At 34.2% G+C, this 21,195-nt stretch overlaps 1 protein-coding gene across 2 annotated transcripts in view; it reads left to right on the forward strand.

The window, feature by feature from the left end:
* Positions 1-16,701: 16,701 nt before the first annotated feature.
* The window catches only part of LOC130900649 (insulin gene enhancer protein ISL-1), a 52,272-nt gene continuing 47,778 nt past the window's right edge, over positions 16,702-21,195 (forward strand). Inside the window, exon 1 of one of the 2 annotated variants that reach the window (XM_057811394.1) lies at positions 16,702-16,966. In XM_057811394.1, the coding sequence (XP_057667377.1) occupies positions 16,837-16,966 (130 nt within the window). In that variant the 5' untranslated portion in view covers positions 16,702-16,836. The remainder of the gene's footprint in view (positions 16,967-21,195) is intronic. The other variant, XM_057811393.1, reaches the window with a different exon arrangement.

Below are 21,195 nucleotides of genomic sequence, written 5' to 3' on the forward strand. Positions count from 1 at the left end.
CGACGAAGCTCGTTTCTGATTGACAAGCAAAATTGTCGCTTTTGGAGTGAAGACCAGCCAGAAGCATTGCAAGAGCTACCAATTCATCTCGAAAAAATCACTGTTTGGTGTGGATTATGGGTATCATCTTCAAAAGCGATGATATTCGGAACGTTACTGTGAATAGCGAACGCTACCGTGTGATAATTGACGATTTCTTTTACCCAAAATGTAAGAATTGGACATGACAACATGTGGTTTCATCAAGACAGTGCCACATGCCACATGGTACGCGAAAAATGACCAAATTGAGAGCTGCCTTCGGTTAACAGTTCATCTTACATTTGGGGTCCTAGATCGTGTGATTTAACGCCTTTGGATTGTTTCTTGTGGGGCTATGTCTACAGGGGTAAACCAGCAACGATTGAAGCATTTATTCGGCCGATATGTTGGAGGGATTGTGCCAAAATTGGACCTTGCGTATAGGCTATTTAAAGCAAATCCGCGGCCAACATTTGCATGAAATCATCTTCAAAGATTTCATCAATTTTTTCAAATTATTTGTGGTTTTTTTCAAAATCAAATTATATTATATTCTCCATTAATTAATAATTACTTAATATCGAGTCTCTCATGGACACCTGGGGGTTCACCACGACAACTTTTGGAATCACTGCTATCGATGATTCGTATAATATCCACGAAGATATAGTTCAGTCCAACAATTGATTTCAAGCAAGAAGAAGAGGAAGAAGAAGACATTGAAGAAGACTGTTGACGTTTAATTTGACATATTACAAATTTTCCATATTGTAAAATGTAATAAAACTTGTCAGGAGAATTTCTGACTTGCAATTTATATCGTTAAATTTTTTTTATAGACACAGAATCATTCAAAGCTAAAACTTTATTTATTAATAAGTATTTAAAATGACCGTACTATATTTTGCATTAGAAATTAGGTTTTACTACTCTCTCGTGATGCAAATTGACTAATTGAATAATAAACAAGACGTTATATACAACGTTATTAAAAAAAAATGATAATTTTGAAAAAGAATTTCTTCTAAATACTATGAAGACTACGTTTTCCGTCATAATCGATAACAGTTTTATCTTCGTGTTTTGTTTTCATGTTGCGAGTGTATCTTGTGCGTTGGTATCTGGAGAATTGTCAGGGCAGAAAGCCACTAAATGTTAACAATTTCCGAAACATACAAAGTCAATTTGCTTACGACGAAGTTGCTGGCGTGGCGGCGCGAGACGACACCAAAACTGATGGGAAATTAAGAAGAATGGAAGAAGCGTGTGTGTATTGTGTGTGTGTGTGTGTTTGTTAAGGTTTTGGAAACGGTAGGAAGTACATAAATTTTGTGGAAAACAGGAACTGGGTTGAACTGAACGCGATTCTGATGTTATGTTTTGCCGGATGAACTTTAACCAACTGTAACTTGTATTAGTCATCAAAATTAATCGTTACGAATGAAGGATATTTAGAATTTGAATTTTTTTCTTCGTAGAAAAGATATTAGAGTGTTGTTATTGATTTTCTAATAATTTATTTACCTATAATATACAGGGTTTCCCAAAAAATGGTGATCTAATCTCTAAGATTGATATTTGGGGTTTACTAATTAAAAAATTTTCGTAACGCAATCCGTATTCAAGATACACGGCGTTTAAGGAAAAAAATACATTTTTTACGATTTTACCGTAACTACTGACAACATCATTACTTTATACCGGTTATTACTTCATAATATTTAAATAAAAATATTCCGAAAACACTACATACTATCGAGTTTTATCAAGAGTACCTTTTTGGTGTAAAATTCAATTATGTTTGAATCCACACTAAATTTTGCTCAATAAATCTAATATTAAAAAAGTTATGTTCAATACTAGTTGGTACGAACCGTGTAACCAGCGCCCTGTATGCGAATCAGACATAAAAACAAATTTATTAAATGTATCAGCTACCAAAACATACTCGTATAAAATTTCAGTACAATGTTGCCAGTAGTTGCGGAAAAATCGTAAAACATGTGTATTCTATCTATCCTAGAGACGGTTTCACCTTTTTTTGAAACACCCTGTATAATTAATTCTAAATAAATATCGTTAACGTACCAAATTACATCAAATTATAAAATATCCTACAATTTTTTGTTAAACGCCTCTGCTGAAATGAATTCTAAATAAAAACACTTTCGGCTTTAGTAGTTTTATTTTTAAACATTCTTTTTTTTTCGATGGAGGAATTGCAGCGTATTTGGGATACTGTAATGAGTTTTTATGCTCTGAACACGTGATAAAATACACGAAACCATGGAGTATTAAAAACGGAACGTCATTTTGACATTCCGACCACCAGCAAAACGCCTGCTCTAAAAGCTTTTTCGGCAAGAATGAAATCAGTCATTTATTGTAATTATTTTCATCTGTTAAGTAAGTTTATGATTGTTGAGGTTATTTTAACAAAAACACGAAGTATTATATAACTTTTAATTAGAAAAACTGGCAAAAATCACATGAAAATTAAATAAACAACAAACCGCCGCCATATTACGCTCAGTACTTGACGTTGACGTTTCACACATGGGGAGTTCCTTATAACAAATAACATATAACTAGAATGCGTGGCTCCATCTACAAATTATGGTCCACGCCTAACTACTTCAACTATTACAAAATAGTCTTATTGAATCTGTTTTTCTTTCAACAATTATACTAATGTTCAATACCAGTTGGTACGAACCGTGCAACTTGCGCCCTCTATGAGAATCAGACATAAAAATTACCAAAACATACTCGTATAAAAGTTCAGTACAATGTTGCCAGTAGTTGGGGAAAAATATCCTACAATTTTTTGTTAAACGCCTCTGCTGAAATGAATTCTAAATAAAAAACTTTCGGTTTTAGTAGTTTTGTCTTTTTAAGCATGGTATTTAAGCTCAACCATGGTTTAGTAACCAGTTTGCGCTACCAGAGAGTACCAAGACTACTCGTAATAAGAATAACTTGAAATATATTTTTTGCGTTATTTTTTAAACAATCAATTGATAAATATATCTGATAAGTATCAATACTTAAACAAGTGATTACATTTAAAAAAAAAACAGTTACAAGTTTGTTAAACTGATATTTATTATCTCTGAATATGTAAATAACTCGTATCTCAATTGATTTTTATTTGAACAAAATATATGAGTGAAAAAGTGAGGTTATAATTTACTAAATAGCGATCAGGGAATCGTCGAGGTAAATTTGGAATTGCCTGATTCGATGGTACGAAATACGTATCAGCTTTTCAGATTATTTACATGGAAAATAATTGTCAAAACCTAATAAACTAAATATCTTCGGAAGTTTGAGCTACATCAACCATAACTTTAACAGAAAGGAATCTTGGGTAGCTCAGGAGTTAATGATTAGAGCACCAAACCGTATGGTTAGATAACAGCAGTTATCAAAACTGTTACATGAATATGGTTTTATGTATATTTAGATTCTATTCCAAGTAATGAAATTCAAATACTTGGGAATAGAGATTTCAGGATTTGGAGACGTAGAGAACGAAGTAAGACAACAAAATACCAAAGCAACAGCATGTTTGAACGAAACCATATGGCGAAATAAACATATACAATGTCACGGTAAGACCCATAATGACCTACACCGCAAAGACACGGCCAGAAACGGCGAAAACCAAAAGAATGATGGAAACAGCAGAAAGTGCTACGCAGGAAAGCCGGAAACACCTTACAGGGCAGGAAAAGATGCGAGAACATCAGATTGTGCAAAATAGATGACGTCAATGAATGGGTTTTATCAAGAAAAAAAGATTGGAACGAGCACATAAGTCGTATGGACAACAATAGATTGGTCAAGAGAGCGCGCGATAAATCCCCATTAGGCCGAAGGAGTACCCAGAACAAGGTGGAGCGATAATCTTGAAGCAGGATAGAAGGCAAGGATGTCGAAGATAAAACAGGCGACTACGTCTAATACACGGAAGAAGAAGAAGGAGATTCTGTTCAAAAGATCGTCGAAATTATAGAATCAGATATTCCACTCAGTTTTACATGCAACGATTCGGTAAATTTATGGCTAAATGCGTGAAAAAGAACCCAATTACCGTATAAAGAAGGAATGTGAAGGATTTTTTTCATCTCTTGCAAAACCTAGAGAATCAATCTACATTTCAAGGAAATTGAACACAATGAAGAACAATTTTTGAACTCAGTAATTGGGGGCTTAAACTGTGACATACTGGAACTAATTTTCCTCAGTAGAAACTTTTATAAAATCTTGCCAACTTCTCCATTTATGAGAATTAAAAGCTTAGTTAGTGGAATAATACAGCAGGTATCAAGTTTCAATTACCTGGGAGTGAATATATCTAGTGAAAGAAACCTGACAGTGGAGGCACGAACACAAGCGATGAAAGTATCAAAAGTCAGCGGCTGTATGAGATATATAGTGCAAGACCAGAATCTATAAAACGTGTTTGAGACATCAGAAACCAGAGCCGAGACATCAACAACAAAAAGAACAATTAGAACCACAGAGATGAAAATACCATCAAGGAAGTCACCCTCAGGGACCGAATAAGGAGTGATGACATAAGAGAAGAATTGGGCGTACAGGATGTGATAAGATGGATCAAGGCATGAAAAAGATTCACGTAGAAAGAATGCCAGAAGACAAATGGGCTAAAACTTAGAGATCGAACACACGCAGAGCTGTAGGCAGATCACCAAAGAGGTGGTACGAGATCTTCTCAGGAAGATCCAGGAAAAGGGTCAAACGTACAGGATTGAACAGGACCTGGTCCTATTTAAATATGAAGAAGAAGAAGAAGTAAAGCTTAGTTCTAATGATTTTTTTTATCAAATTTATCCCAAGTTGTGGGATAGGACCATGTGATTTTCCCCTCTAATTTTATAGTTTTTGCAACTATCTACCTGGTATCACAATATGGAAAATAAGTTTATCAAAATTGTCGAAGTTAATCAGAAGATAACGGTAAAAATAGAAGGCATTACGTTAAATATTCTAAACGTAGAGGATATTTCTTTACCAAAACTTCTAATCCATATAAAATATATTGAAATTTGCTAGAGATGTCATACGGGGTGATTATTTTATGTCTACTTCGAATAATAAGCTCTACCACTAGGTTTTTAGCCAATTGATTGGGGTGAGATTGACTTTACTTCTCTAACCAAGAGCAGTTGTAGATCCCTAGCAATGATATTATTTGTGACGTACCATGGAGCATTTGTTATCATCCTCAAAACTTTTGACTGAAATTTCCCGATAAGATTTATGTTTAATATAGAAGCTGAACCCCACAGTTGGATTCCATATGTCCAAATAGTATTTTCTTATATACCAATAACTTATTTTCGATAGATATTAGTGATTTTCCGCCAATTATCCAATATAGTCGTGTAAGTTCAATCTCAAGCTGTTCTTTTAGTAAAAATTTGTTTCCTCCAACAAAGTCACCTATCCAAATAAATTCCTCTCTTTGTGGAAGTTTATTGTAACGAAGGGACATTATCCTCGTCTGTTTGTGAAGGTTCCATGGATGGATTTAGTCTAGTTAACTTGATTTCGCCATATTCTTAACCATTGCTGTACCCTGTTCAGATTTGCTTGAAGAATTTGAGATGTAGTCTTAGGATCCCGGTGTGGAGATGGTGAAGCGGTGTCATCGACATATGTTGCACTAAGTGTGATGTGGGTACCTCGGATGTATATAGAAAGTAAAATAGCGGACTCAAAACGCTACCTTGGACCTATTTTGATCTCCTGGAGAACCCAATGTTTATAGCTGATCCACGAATCCCAAAGATCTTCGTCTTCTATATCAACCGCTTCCAGATGTAGTGCTCTGGAGGTTCTTAGTGTTCAAACCTGCACGCCGCATTATCTGCTAGGTCTAGCGTCTTCAGGTGTTTGTTGTAGGGTTAATACATTCAGTAGATCTTCTCTGGTTATAGTTTCCCAGAAAAGAGCCTCCAGAGTCTTACTCAGCTTCTGGAGGTTGTTCCAATAACTAGGACATCACCTTGAATTATTTACAAAAGATGATTTCCAAATACGAGTAGAATACATTTTGGTTTTTTTTTTAAAAAGATATCAACAAAAAACTACGTTTTTATAAATAATTAATAACCGTTTTTTTTTTCGGATATAATTTCACCTCGTATAATAATGGTCTCAGGTGTGTTTTGGTTGCAATTTGTGAAATGGAACAAGTCGATTGTCCGAATTATAAAGCAATTTTCTTTTTATTTTTTATTCTCTTATCTCTACAACGCTTGAAAGCGTTCATTATCCCAAATGGCGTACCAAAAATATTTTTCCTTCGACCAATCAAAGTCGGCACTTAAACTAAACATGGCGAATGATAATAATGATAATAATAATTCATAAAACCTAGTTAATTATTAGTTGTAAGGCGTCGTTGATGTCAGATGATGTGAAGTGATATAATGCACCTTTTTTTATAAGGATCTATTTTTTCGAAAATTACCGGCTACGAAAATGAACGTGGTGGAACTAATATGAATGTTCTATAGTCCGTTCGAAAATATTTCATTGTGATTCCAATGGAAAATTTTCTGTAATAATCCCAGAATCAATTTTAAATATTTAAATAATTGCAGCATATTTGGCATACTGCAGTTAGTTTTTATGCTCTAAACACGTCATAAAATACACGAAACCATCGAGTATTCAAACCGGAACGTCATTTTGACATTCCGACTACCAACAAAACGCCTGCTCTAAAAACTTTTTCGGCAAGAATTAAATCAATAATTTTTTGTAATTATTTTCATCTGTTAAGTAAGTTTGTGATTATTGACGTTATTTTAACAAAAACACGAAGTATTATTTAACTTTTAATTAGAAAAACTGGCAAAAATCACATGAAAATTAAATAAACAACAAACTGCCGCCATGTTACGCTCAGTACTTGACGTTGACGTTTCCCACATGGGGGAGTTCCTTATGACAATTAACATATAAATAGAATCCGTGGCGCCATCTACAAATCATATATGTATATATATTATTATCTATTTTTTTATTTATATGTCGCCCTAATGATGATAATCTATGCTTAACTGCTTAGCTTAAAAATGATCGAATTTCGCAAAAAAAACAAGGAAAATCAATGTAAAATACTAGGTACTATTTATATATGAAAAACTTTGGATTTCAGCTAGAATTTTTCAAAAGTTCATCTGTGTTCAAGTTCTATTTCTGTTTAGAAATCTTCTATTCAAGATCTAAAACCTATCCCAAAAAAACGTTCAAATATATGTATATCAGTCCATGAAGTGTAATTTTAATTTAGTCAGGAGAACGGCCAAGTTAGACGACGAATATGCAAAATGGGGTTTCAATATGAATATGTCAAAAACCGGCATTCGACAAATGACAGTTTACAAAGTTTTAATGGAACCTATTTTAACGTATGGATGTGATTGCTGGCAATTAACAGATAGGATAAAAACGAACTACTTAAGAAGATAATGTAAGATATGCCAAAACAGAGCATATACGGGACGAAGCTATCCGACGAAGAACTGGTCGAGTTTACAAAACTTCAGAGATAATACAGACTGCCCAGACGGCCATGTGATGAAGGTGAACAGATAGCCGAAACGAGTAAGACGAAAACGTCACTTTTGTAAATTACATAAATATGCTATCCTGAAAAAAATTACGTCTCCAGTAAAAAGACTAACATTAATTTTGGATTTTGTAACTTATACACCCAGTATATCGATATTTCTATCAAATAGTTTTGCTCAATATGTCGATTTTAATCATATAAATAAAATAAAAACAATTAAAAAAGTTAAATTTCCTTTTTAAATATGAATTCGTAAAAGGCCGATCTTTGGAATATTAGTCATAACGAGTTTTGATTTAATTCGTATGAATATTATACTGACGTATAAATCACGTGATGAAAGACCTCCACCGATTTCTACTTCACTTGATATTTATGTCATCCTTTTAATTTTGTCGATGGAATCGTTTGAATAGATCAGACTTGACAAAAACAAATGAAGTTAATACCAAAAACGAAAATATCATTAAGTTTGATGCGGTAATTTGAATATACTTCAAATAGAATGTGATGTAGTTTAAACAAAATCACGTACTTATAGGAAAATATCAGAGAGAAAAAATAATCGTTCAAATAATGTTCTTGAGATAATTTTGTAGACGTATATTTTTTCGAGATGTTTCACTTGTCGATAATGAAAGCGGCGTTTTTGATCTTTCCGGTATCGGAGGACTAGGACAAACCACCGAAGATAAGATAAAACAATTTTCTCATATTTTAAGATGTTAGATAAGAATTTGCTCGAAATTGACATTGATACCCTGATTTTTATAGATAATACGAAGTTTTACGAAATAACTTTTAGCACGCTGAAGTTTCTGCTCAAGTTCTTCTTTTTTTTCTTCTATCAACTTATTTATCGCTTCTTGCTTATCCATGATTCCGTCCATCGTTGTATGGCATCTGTTTTCTATTCATTTCTTTGTCATTGATACTAGTAACTTCTTCTTGTATTCTCTCTTTGATCCGGGTGAATTTTGATCACCAATTTCCTCCTCGTAGTTATTTCGTACTCCTCTAAGATTCCAGAGATTCTTCCACATACCATCCAGGTTCCGTTGCAAGATTGCATAACTTCATAACATTTTTATTTGTAAATCTTTAAGTAATAGATTTTCAAAAATTCTTCACTTACATAAATCCAGGCGAGACCTTTTAGATCGAAGTGTTAATGTCACTTTTCTTCGAGACGAGGAAGCGAGCAGCCGCCTCTAGTGGTACTACGCTGCTCTTAGAGATTAGTCACGCGCGACTAAGTTTTGTCAGTCTTCGATTATAAAACTAACGTCCATAAAGCTACATCCTTTGGTATCCTCCTCGGGAAATAGATTTTGTATGTTTATGCTTTAAAGCATAGCTTTGTTTATTGTTTTGTATACATTTTTGTATCTATTATCAAAAACTAGTTCATCGAAGTCAGATCTGGGTAGCTGTGTGGCCAATTACTTCTTTTCTAATTCATCTATTCGAAAATTTTCTCTTTAGATAATTGCAGCCATATCTTCGATCTAATATCTAAAGGAATAATCACCAAGAGATCCCAAAACCTCAGTAATTTTCATTAGTTCAAGTCCATTGAAAAAAATACGCGAACATATCACGTGATTCTCCGCCAAATCTTCGATATATGAAAACTGACGCAGCTGAATACGATGGACTTTGTGCTCATTCTCAACTTCTGATCCCTATTTTGAAAAATTCATTATCTTCGTCGGTGGTACTGTCATCGACTTCTTTTGCTTCTTGTAAGCGATACCAAACCTTTCCAGCACTGTTTCAAAGCTTTCTTGTATCTCGTTCAGAACAATTTTGCGCTAAAAGTGTACTAATGGCATTCGCCTACGGTCAAAATCAATTTTTTCTTCAATATTTCAATTTTTAAATGTCACTACAAGACGTTATTGTTAGAATAAAAACTAAGATAAACGAAATTATTCAGTTAAACTAAACAAAATTGTAAATAAAATGATTCTCATACATAATCAACGATATTTCTTGTAACATTCAGTAAATCTGTCGAAAATTGACACCAAACGTTTTGATTAGACATTACTAATGATAAAAATACACAAATTCCAATAAATTATCAATGAAGAATTAAAAAAAAAATGATTCCATTTAGAAATCCTGTGTTTGGTTTTTGTAATTACTTTTGGGACATACTGTATGTTTGGAATTCATCCATCTTAACGTTCGAAACGCAAATTCTTATTAAATTAGTTACGAATTTTACATTGATTATAAGTTTATCGTTTCAGAATATGAAATTTTTAAATTGAATCCGATCTTAAAACACCCTGTAAATACACAATCTTTTTGTATACTTTCTTGTAAAGAATTGTGAGTATATAAGGCTCTATGTCATTTTGATAAAACTACGGTCTATTTACCGTAAAAGAAGTGGTAGTATATTATTATCGGATTAACCTATTGAAATATCAAACTGTGAAAAAACAACCAAAAGATTTGAATTTACATGGACGTGGAACAAATTATTTTATTTTTGGGAGTTTGCGCTGGAAATTCATAATATCTGCATATATGTAATATTTCTATAAGTGGAAGCTGTTTTGACTAAGAAAGACAAAATGGCAACTATTTATCTAACCTCAGAGGTTTCAGCTCGATTCTGCGCATTCTCAAGCATGCGCAGAATAGATAAAGTGTCTCGAATGACAGAGATATAAATATTGTTGACGTCTTAACGTAAGGACGTTTTTTCCCATACCAACTGTCCATATAAAAGTATTACATATATGAATATTTGGTCCACAGCGACATGTTTCTATTCCTAACCCCAAAGTTTCAGGAATCAGCTGGTTCATAAAAAGGATCACTCTAAACAGTCTTATCTTAAGTAATTTTACGAAGGTTGCAACACTGATGTCAATATGTCAAATCTGACAATGTCGTTTCAAATTTGACGAGCTCTCACACATCAGTTCAAACTAAAACGTTTTTGAACGGTCAAAACTTGATGTTGTTTAGCACCCAATCATAATGTCACAATAAATTGCGAGGTAAACGTTTTTCAACACTTGAAGAAGCGCTTGATGCGTTCAAATCAGATGTTTTTGAGGTACATTCAAAAGCATACAAAAGTGTATTTGTTTTTATTTGTCTATCTTTAAAAATGTCAGGACTCAAAGTCAATATCCTTGTTGATCAAAATCCACTCGTATGTGCATCATTTAGTGTCAAAAACAGTGAATCATTAACCACACCAGGTAGATTATGAATCGTCATTACTTTTCCTGAATGATTATACATGATTATTATACTGTCTGTAGGTATTCTACTAAGGTGGTTTTCAAAGTTCAAACTATCTAATTGTTTAGTAGAATGTTGAATGATTATAAATTGTTCGCTTCAATCGCATATGGTGGTTTTATAACCTCAAAATTTCAGGAATCGGCTCGCCATATAATGGAAAAGAAAGAAAATTTAAGCTTATAATAGAAATATAATTCGGCCGTCTACATAAAGCATCGTAAACGACCGGATTTTTGACAATTCGTGGAGTTTTCATCACGATAATGAACAGTCAAATTCCAACAACTGATTTTACGGTCAAACAAGAAACGAAAGTCTCCAATCATCTAGTGTATTCGTCAGATTTGACTACCTGTGACTCCTGCCTCTTTTGGAATCTCAAAAATCCATTCCGAAGAACGCGTCATAAGTCTATTGAAGGCAAGGTTACTAGAATAATAGAAGGTTTGTGACAATAACAAGTTGCGCAGTAGACAAGTGACTACACCGGTTCTTGACAGCTGACGTAAGTAGTTGGTATTCTAGCAGCCTATCGTTTGTTTACAATCGCATGTCACAAACCTTCTATTACTGTAGTAACCTTGATTGAAGGTACGGAAAGCCCATCTCAGACAAGGCTTAAAACAAGTGTATGGCAAACTAAATAAGGCCTTAGCGTGTTTGAAAGAAGCCAATAATCAATATTTTGTTTTTTTTGATCAGTTGGTTCAAATTCGGCGGACTACATTTTGTACTTTATATTATATTTTCATGTAATAAAGCATCCGTTGCACCTATGACGTTGGAGATGGATACGGAGATGCGGCAAACAGAATCGAAGAGACAGGCATCAAGTAGGCGTGAAGGGTCTAACGAGAGCGGTCCGAAGCACACACGGTAGCGGTTTCTACAGTCACGTTTCCGACGACGCAACATCGCGTTGACTGGTTAGGATTTTACGCTACATTTAACGTTTTTACACGTTAAACAAGAGACGGGATTTTCGATTTCGGATTTTTTTTTGGACTACCGTTTAGAATAGGAGGATTATTCATGGGGCTCTGATCGCGTTAGACTCTAAATCGATACTAAAATATGTACAGAGTAAGACCGTAACTTTTTACAGGTATGGAATAGGAAGATTTGTAGTATTTACGCAGGGTTGGATTCAGCGATCATGACAAATAGTGGAATTTTTTTGCATATTATATTATATATATATGCATATTTAGTTTATCGCTCATAGTTATAAGTACTACACTTTAGAGCGAGGTCACGGATGTTCTTTACGCTTCGTAACAGACAAGTCTAACATCTAGTCTGGCCATTTTGAGGTGTATATTTGAACCAACCGCGTATTAACTATGGAAGACACGTATGGAGCAGTGGTTTGGGGTGAAAAAGCTATGAAATCTTGCTCAACAGTTACACTAGAAGAGAAAACATCGCTTAGAATGTTACATCGAAAAAGTTTAGAGAAAAACTTCACCTCAATAATAAACTGTAACAGCAAATGGGATCAAAACAGCATAAAAAATGAAGAGAAATGCCATTAAACGGTATACGAATAATGCAACCAGGAGATCATCATCTTGTCCGATAGTCAATCAGCCATTAGAACTTTAAGCTCCAATAGAATAAAATCCAAACTCGTTTGGTATTGCCTAAGAAAATTAAATGAGCTAGGCAAGATCACCAAACCAAAATGTGGTATCATCTACAGAACAATGGAAAAAGCATTGGAAAGGAAGGTAGATTCCAGCAAAACCAATTATTGGGACAACCCACAGGGGTTGAGAGTTCTATCGGGGCACTGTCGCCTCAACAAACACCTGAAGACGCTAGATGTAACACATCATAAAAGACAAAGACGAATACGAAGACGAAGACCAAGTCCAAGTCCAAGACCAAGACCAAGACCAAGAACAAGACGAAGATGAAGACGAAAACGAAGACGAAGACCAAAACGGAGACCAAGACCAAGACGAAGTCCAAAACGAAGACGAAGACCAAAACGGAGACGGAGACGAAGACGAAGACGAAGACGAAGACGAAGACGAAGACGAAGACCAAGACGAAGATCAAGACCAAGACGGAGACCAAGACGAAGACCAAGACGAAGACCAAAACGAAGACGAAGACCAAAACGGAGACGGAGACGGAGACGAAGACGAAGACGAAGACGAAGACGAAGACGAAGACCAAGACGAAGATCAAGACCAAGACGAAGACCAAGACGAAGATCAAGACGAAGACCAAGACGAAGACCAAGACGAAGACCAAGACGAAGACCAAGACGAAGACCAAGACGAAGACCAAGACGAAGACCAAGACGAAGACCAAGACGAAGACCAAGACGAAGACCAAGACGAAGACCAAGACGAAGACCAAGACGAAGACCAAGACGAAGACCAAGACGAAGACCAAGACGAAGACCAAGACGAAGACCAAGACGAAGACCAAGACGAAGACCAAGACGAAGACCAAGACGAAGACCAAGACGAAGACCAAGACGAAGACCAAGACGAAGATCAAGACGAAGACCAAGACGAAGACCAAGACGAAGACCAAGACGAAGACCAAGACGAAGACCAAGACGAAGACCAAGACGAAGACCAAGACGAAGACCAAGACGAAGACCAAGACGAAGACCAAGACGAAGACCAAGACGAAGACCAAGACGAAGACCAAGACGAAGACCAAGACGAAGACCAAGACGAAGACCAAGACGAAGACCAAGACGAAGACCAAGACGAAGACCAAGACGAAGACCAAGACGAAGACCAAGACGAAGACCAAGACGAAGACCAAGACGAAGACCAAGACGAAGACCAAGACGAAGACCAAGACGAAGACCAAGACGAAGACCAAGACGAAGACCAAGACGAAGACCAAGACGAAGACCAAGACGAAGACCAAGACGAAGACCAAGACGAAGACCAAGACGAAGACCAAGACGAAGACCAAGACGAAGACCAAGACGAAGACCAAGACGAAGACCAAGACGAAGACCAAGACGAAGACCAAGACGAAGACCAAGACGAAGACCAAGACGAAGACCAAGACGAAGACCAAGACGAAGACCAAGACGAAGACCAAGACGAAGACCAAGACGAAGACCAAGACGAAGACCAAGACGAAGACCAAGACGAAGACCAAGACGAAGACCAAGACGAAGACCAAGACGAAGACCAAGACGAAGACCAAGACGAAGACCAAGACGAAGACCAAGACGAAGACCAAGACGAAGACCAAGACGAAGACCAAGACGAAGACCAAGACGAAGACCAAGACGAAGACCAAGACGAAGACCAAGACGAAGACCAAGACGAAGACCAAGACGAAGACCAAGACGAAGACCAAGACGAAGACCAAGACGAAGACCAAGACGAAGACCAAGACGAAGACCAAGACGAAGACCAAGACGAAGACCAAGACGAAGACCAAGACGAAGACCAAGACGAAGACCAAGACGAAGACCAAGACGAAGACCAAGACGAAGACCAAGACGAAGACCAAGACGAAGACCAAGACGAAGACCAAGACGAAGACCAAGACGAAGACCAAGACGAAGACCAAGACGAAGACCAAGACGAAGACCAAGACGAAGACCAAGACGAAGACCAAGACGAAGACCAAGACGAAGACCAAGACGAAAACCAAGACGAAGACCAAGACGAAGACAAAGAATATCTACATTTTCGAGACTACAAATTTCACGAAGAGTTAGCTGAACCTCGAAATGTGAGAGTAAATTCATAAATCTTAGGAAATATTGTGAGAAATGCTAGAATCAGAGTCGTAGTAGCTGACATTGCACCTGAACTGACCATTCTTTTGTCTATTATTGTACAACTTAGTTATTACTTCGATGGGACGCCGGCAGAATTCTTTGTTATTTTTAATTTGCACCTCCAAGTATCTACTAAATTATTCAAACTTGATATTTTGATGTAGATTGACAAAATCCCATCGTTATTGTTTATTTTATTTATTATACTGAGATCAACATTTTTTTTTATTTTGCTATTTATAAACACCGTAGGCACGTAATATCTGAATAAAATAAGTTTTATTGACATTTCAGATAAAAATTTTTGTATAAATATTGGAATCAGTGTAAACAGATTTATTGATTTTGTGCCTCACGAGTTTATTTATATACCTACTCGTTGAAAGCTGATTTTGAATCTGCGGGTTTTTTATAGTCTTCATCCCGTTAAATAAATAAATAGGAATATACGGTATATACGAGGTAAATCAACAAAGTAAGTTCCGTTTGGTTATATAGAAAAAAACCGTACAAAAATCTACATTTGTTTAAATAATTTTCCACATCCAGCAGACTTCTCACAAATCGAAATCAGAAGAAAAACTAAGTAATGCAACTAATATTCAAAATGACGGACTGTCAATTGTCAATCAACATTCATACTTTCTCTTCTTCTTTAATCGTATGATTTTCGGCCTTTTTTCAGTTTTAAAAACACTTTTCCCTTTATCTGTTTGCATTTAAGTTAAATTCGCAATGATATGATGATGATTTATTTTATTTTAATATCTCCTTACGAAAGGAAAACGAAAAAAACAGTTCTTTTCTCGAAGAATTGAGATAGAACTCAATATGTTTTGAATTTGGAAATCTTGTGTGATAATTTGCAGTATCCTTTACTATTATACAGTTCTGACGAAGAAAAACCATTCTTTAAAGACATCAGCATTCATATCCTCAAGGTAATCACCGGCAGGTACGAATACCTTCGTTTGAGCTGCCGATCTGTTGGTGGATTTGAGCCAAAAGATAAATTATTTGAAAAATCCTATCTTCGACTTGTTGGTGTTGCATCTTGCCAAAATTTATTTGATGTATGTCTCTTTTTGATCCATATTTCATCTAAATAAAATATATTTCTTCTTTGGTCATAGATAATTTCTTCCCCATACTAAAATATCGTTTCTTTCTTTTGGAACAGACTTTCTGGAATGCTTGTTCCAGTTTGAAAGTTTTCAGAGTAAGCTTCGACTCAGTACAAGGTAATCCTTCTTATCTTGAAAGAAAATATTTCTCTCAAATGATTTTCTATTTGAAATTATGGTTTTCCCGGTGCTTTGCGTGATGTTTGAAACTCTTCTTTAATAACTTTGTAAAACGTAGATTTCCCAGCACCAAGTGTACTACTAAATAATTGTACTATGTTATCAACACTTTTACATAAATGTTTGTATGTAAATGATTTAAAATAATTAAATATTAATGTATTTAACGCAACTTCCAAATTTGCCATAACAGAATTCACAATGGACTGTACTAGTTGTAACTAAACTAAAGTTTTGCGTTAGAAATTAGGTTTTGTAGTTTTAAGTTTCTTCTTCTTTGTAAGTATTGAAATACGCGTTTTCAAGTAACTAATTTTCAAAAAGTTGCTTCCCCCCAAAAGGTATCAGCCCTGACCCACGTATATATACTAATAATATAGTTTTAGTGACAATTTTACTTTTATTTGAATAAGACAACATTTCGAAACACCAACTATATGTAAATACATTCCCCAAACACCCAACCTTGCGATCCATCTTCCAACAAGGTTAACTTAACACAAGTAACAAAGAAGGCTGGGAAAATTGATGTATATATAAAGTGGGCCGTCCTTGTATTGATTATTCGCCGACCATTTTGTACTGGGCCATCACCGTTTCAACCAATCATCGATCCCAATACGCAAACGCAATAGGCGTGGTTGTCGATAGTAGGGATAATTTGAATTTTTGGTGACGGAACCGAGTCGAGCCGATCGCTTACCGAATACCGTGTCAGTCTGACTTTGACTACCGTGTGTGATGTTCTGAAGCAGTACGTTGCTCGGTAGTTTTTTTTTGCGAATAACAAAAACGAATTTTTAATTTTTTTTTTAATTCTTGTGAGACGTTTGGAAAAAGTGGTGTTTCGTATGGTTATGTCAGAGACGGGGGGACTGGCAATGCACCAGTTACCAATGCATCACAGGGGGTTGGTTCAACCTAGCCTCGTCATGAATCCTCATCCTTTGACAGACTCTTGTTCCGTCGAATCACAAAACAGTAAGTTTATTGGATTTTTACGTGTTCCATTGAATGTCATTATATTAAGACCTAGATATCTATCGATGATTCTTGATAATGATTGAAATTATTTGATAGAAATGTCCCCGGAGGCAATACTTTTACAGAACCGATAATATTTGACTCGAGAGAATTTATCTAGTAGATCTATTACACCCGTAGTGTACACAAACTTTTATATTATACCATATCACTTAATTTACAATTTTTACCTTGCAGTTATGATTGTCCACATTTTGTTGCTAAGCAGATAAGTATTAGAATGTTTTAATATATTTAAAATCCAAAAGAGACAACGCAAAAACTATCTGAAAACTTTTTCCCGTTAAAATTATTTTTTGTAATTTTAACAAATTATACAGAATGTCTCATAAATAATGTCATATTCACTTTGGTTATGAATGAAGGCCACCTAATTTCATTCCGCGTGATTTTCGTAGTATTGTGTTGTAAAATAACCCACTTTTTGTTAATAAAACCTCATATATTAACCTCAGTTGTGCACTGTATACTTCGGTATTAATACCTCGACAAACTGGATTGGGATTTCCACTAAACCTTCAACTCGAATTGACCTTTTTTGCTACGAGTTATGAACATTGTTTTTCATCTAACCATTAAATTTCTTTGTTCTGGTTGTAAAATATGGAAGCTACTAACTTTTTTTAGCTCTAATTTCGATTTTTTCTTTTACGTTTGCCACTACCATAAATTTAGTGTTGTTTTTGTTAATTTTCATTCCGTTTTATATCAATGGTTCCAGTTGATTGAATTTTCTTGTAGATCCTTCCGATTTTTTGATATATATTTAGTAGAATTGTTATAAATTTGTTTGGGGATGGAGGTCAAACAACCTTTTAGGGATTAACTCTAATCAAGTTCAAGTTTTGGTGAAAATTTTAGAAAAATCGGCGGGTCCGAAAAATAAAAAGAATTTTTATTTTTCAAATAAAAGCGATAATAAAAAATTATTTTTATCGAAAAAATTCCATTGAAATAGATCAAAATCGAATATATTTAGAAATATATAAAATCATTTAGTACCCACGCTAATTTTTATTACAAATAAAAGTTATATTTTTTATTGATTCTTCAAATTACACTTACTTATAGATAAAATCTTTTCATATATATTTACCCGACACACAAATGTCAAAAATGTTATAATCTCCTCGACGACCTTCAAGAGAAGTCGATATAAAAAATGCGGTTGCACATTTTGCTTGACGACGAATCAAAAACAGAATTTCAAATCTTTCAAACTACATCATAACAAAAACCCGAAATTATTGAATTCTATATTAGAAGTACAAATCGTCACCGTCACCTCTCTACTCCATTTTAACAAATATTCACCATAAAAAAAGATTTTTACATCGTAGTGTCCAAATAAATGTCTCAAATAAGTTCTTTCTGAATAAAATGGGTTGTCAAACTCGCCACCTAACCCATCGTGTATTACGCGTTGAACTGGACTGATAACAATGAACTTCTTCAGTTAAATCACTAACTGTTTTAGACCTTCGGTAGTTGTGCACCCCTACAAGAGCCTGAACGTTGGTATTCATGGTATTAACATTATTTAAATTATTTTTTTTTGTAATAAACAGTAAGATACACAAATACGATTTTCACACAAACGTATCGCGTCTGTTATTTTCCTCAATATCCTTTTGGATAACGTACAGTTAATCAATTTCGCGTATTTTTCTAAAAATTCTACGCACTAATTATTCCTCATTTTCAAGCATACATTTTGCGAGATAAAAGTTGCTAAAAACCTTTAATTGGACGGGTCTGAGGTAAATTAGGAAGATTAACTTGTTTTAGTCCAAAATATGATTCAATTTGATTGCTTCTTCATAATGGTAGAGACGGCAACAACATGACATCGTCAACGTGATGTGGACGTACAAAAACATTTAATTTAGTAAATCGATACATTTCAAAATGTATTCTTCATTCGTCATTTCGCTATTTTAGACCATTTCTAATTATCCAAGTTTTTCTGCTCTTTCTTGGATGAAACTTCTTGGTTTTCTGTAGCTTTTACGTGAAATATTTTGGTTTTGAAAAATGTGAACTATGTCAAACTTTCGGAACGTTCCAACCCATTTCATAAACGCTGTGTTTAATTTTAAATGTGTAAAATATACTTAATACGATTTACCCCCCGTATAATATAACAGGAATATTAAAAAAATAGTTAGTCTTTTGAGTGAACGAAAATTACAGAATTTCGAGTTTTTAGCATTACTATGAGTCACCGAAAGCCAATTTTTTCTTTTTCGTAAATTTATAGTTTGAGCTCAAATAACGAAAAACTGATCAATTTTTCATAAAAAATTGTAATAAACATTTTTAAAGTTCTGTTTTAGATCTTTAAAATGAACTTTTATTAAACCGTATAGCATGAAAATTAAGCGAGTTATGACGAAAATTTAAAAAACCACGTTTTCAACATTTTTTCACGAAAAAACTCGAAAATTACACAATTTCTGGAAAAACTTATTCTTATCAAAATTGAAGCTTATAAAAAAACGAAGAAAGTATTCAGTTTAAATTAAATTTTATAAATAATATTCAGCAACTTATGAGTCACTGAAGCCAATTTTTTCTTTTCCGTAAATTTATGCAGGGGTTTGAGCTCAAATAACGGAAAAACTATCAATTTTTCATTAAAAATTATAATAAACATTTTTAAAGTACTTTTTCGAATCTTTGAAATGAGCTTTCATTGAACCGTCTAGCATGAAAATTAAGCGAGTTATGACGAAAATAAGTTTAAAAATGTGAACTATGTCAAACGTTCCAACCCATTTTATAAACGCTGTGTTTAATTTTAAATGTGTAAAATATACTTAATACGATTTACCCTCCGTATAATATGACAGGAATATTAAAAAAATAGTTAGTCTTTTGAGAGTGAACGAAAATTACAGAATTTCGAGTTTTTAGCATTACTGAAATTTGACAAAAATAAAAACTCAATTTTCTTTAACGGGAACCCACCGATTACCTTCAAATTTTTACTATATACTTTATCACACACTAGACGATTATACCTTAAAGGATTTTTGGTGTATCGCAAGGATAAGAGAATAAAAAAAAATTCCTAACCTAACCTAACCTAACTTAACTACGTATTTTCAGTTACTGATGTTTGGTGTTTATATTTATATTTATTATGAAGAAAACTATTGCAAAAAGCATAGAAAGAATATGATGGTAGTAGATAAAGACTTGAAATATCAGTAAATGAAAATACGTGGTTAAGTTAGGTTAGGAAAACTTTTTTTCTCTCCCTTTTCCTCGCGAGATCCTTAATAGTTATGAACGATCGTAATTGATAAACGACTTAAGTAGAAAATTATGTTAACGCTTTGAAAAACATGTAAACAACTTTTATTTTCTATTTCTATTCTTTCTAATTTGTGTTTTTTACAATTTTTTTCCCACAGTCGTAACTTTAGGACAGACCACAGCTCCTTAAACGAAAGTTTTTCACCAAAATTTTTCTTCATAACCTCTGACTAGTCCAAGTGTGAGAGTATTCAAACTAAAGAGTTTTAGATTGCCTTGTAATCACTCAATTTATTAATTCCTGTAGCGTATAACTTTCAAAAATCTACAGATTTCGGACATAATTTCGGAGCTTCAACAACAATAATAAAAATGATAAAAAGGACACTTGTAGGGGTAGGACCAAAAGAGAAATAATATTAATCCATATTCGAAATGTATGAATGTATGATAGAGTATTTGGTAAAAATTTTAATCCAATCGGTGGGTTCCCGTTTACGGAAATCCATCCACATCCTGTATATTCCGTATTTTTTGTGAGATATAAAATGAGATCCTAAATTTGTTCGAAAATGAAAAAAATCATACAATTTTCAGATACTTTACTAACAAATTTCTGATTCTATTCCTTCAAAACAATTTTGAAATGAAGAAATTACCAATTGTTAGTCGTAATTTCATTTGTTTATCATTAAAAACTTCACACGACCCATAGTCTATATTATCAAGTCAATTATAATTAAAAATAAGCCCTAATTGATACTAAACTCGTCAAGCAATAACTTCGTGTCAATTAGTAAAAATAAATTGTAATAACTAGAAAGATAACAAATATTATAGTCCGGATAAAGTTCCGAAAAAGTAAACCTCCGATTGCTCTGAAATTTCTCCCGAAGCTTCTTAAT

This window comes from Diorhabda carinulata, chromosome X (assembly GCF_026250575.1).
Source record: "Diorhabda carinulata isolate Delta chromosome X, icDioCari1.1, whole genome shotgun sequence".
In the NCBI taxonomy this organism is placed as follows: domain Eukaryota; kingdom Metazoa; phylum Arthropoda; class Insecta; order Coleoptera; family Chrysomelidae; genus Diorhabda; species Diorhabda carinulata.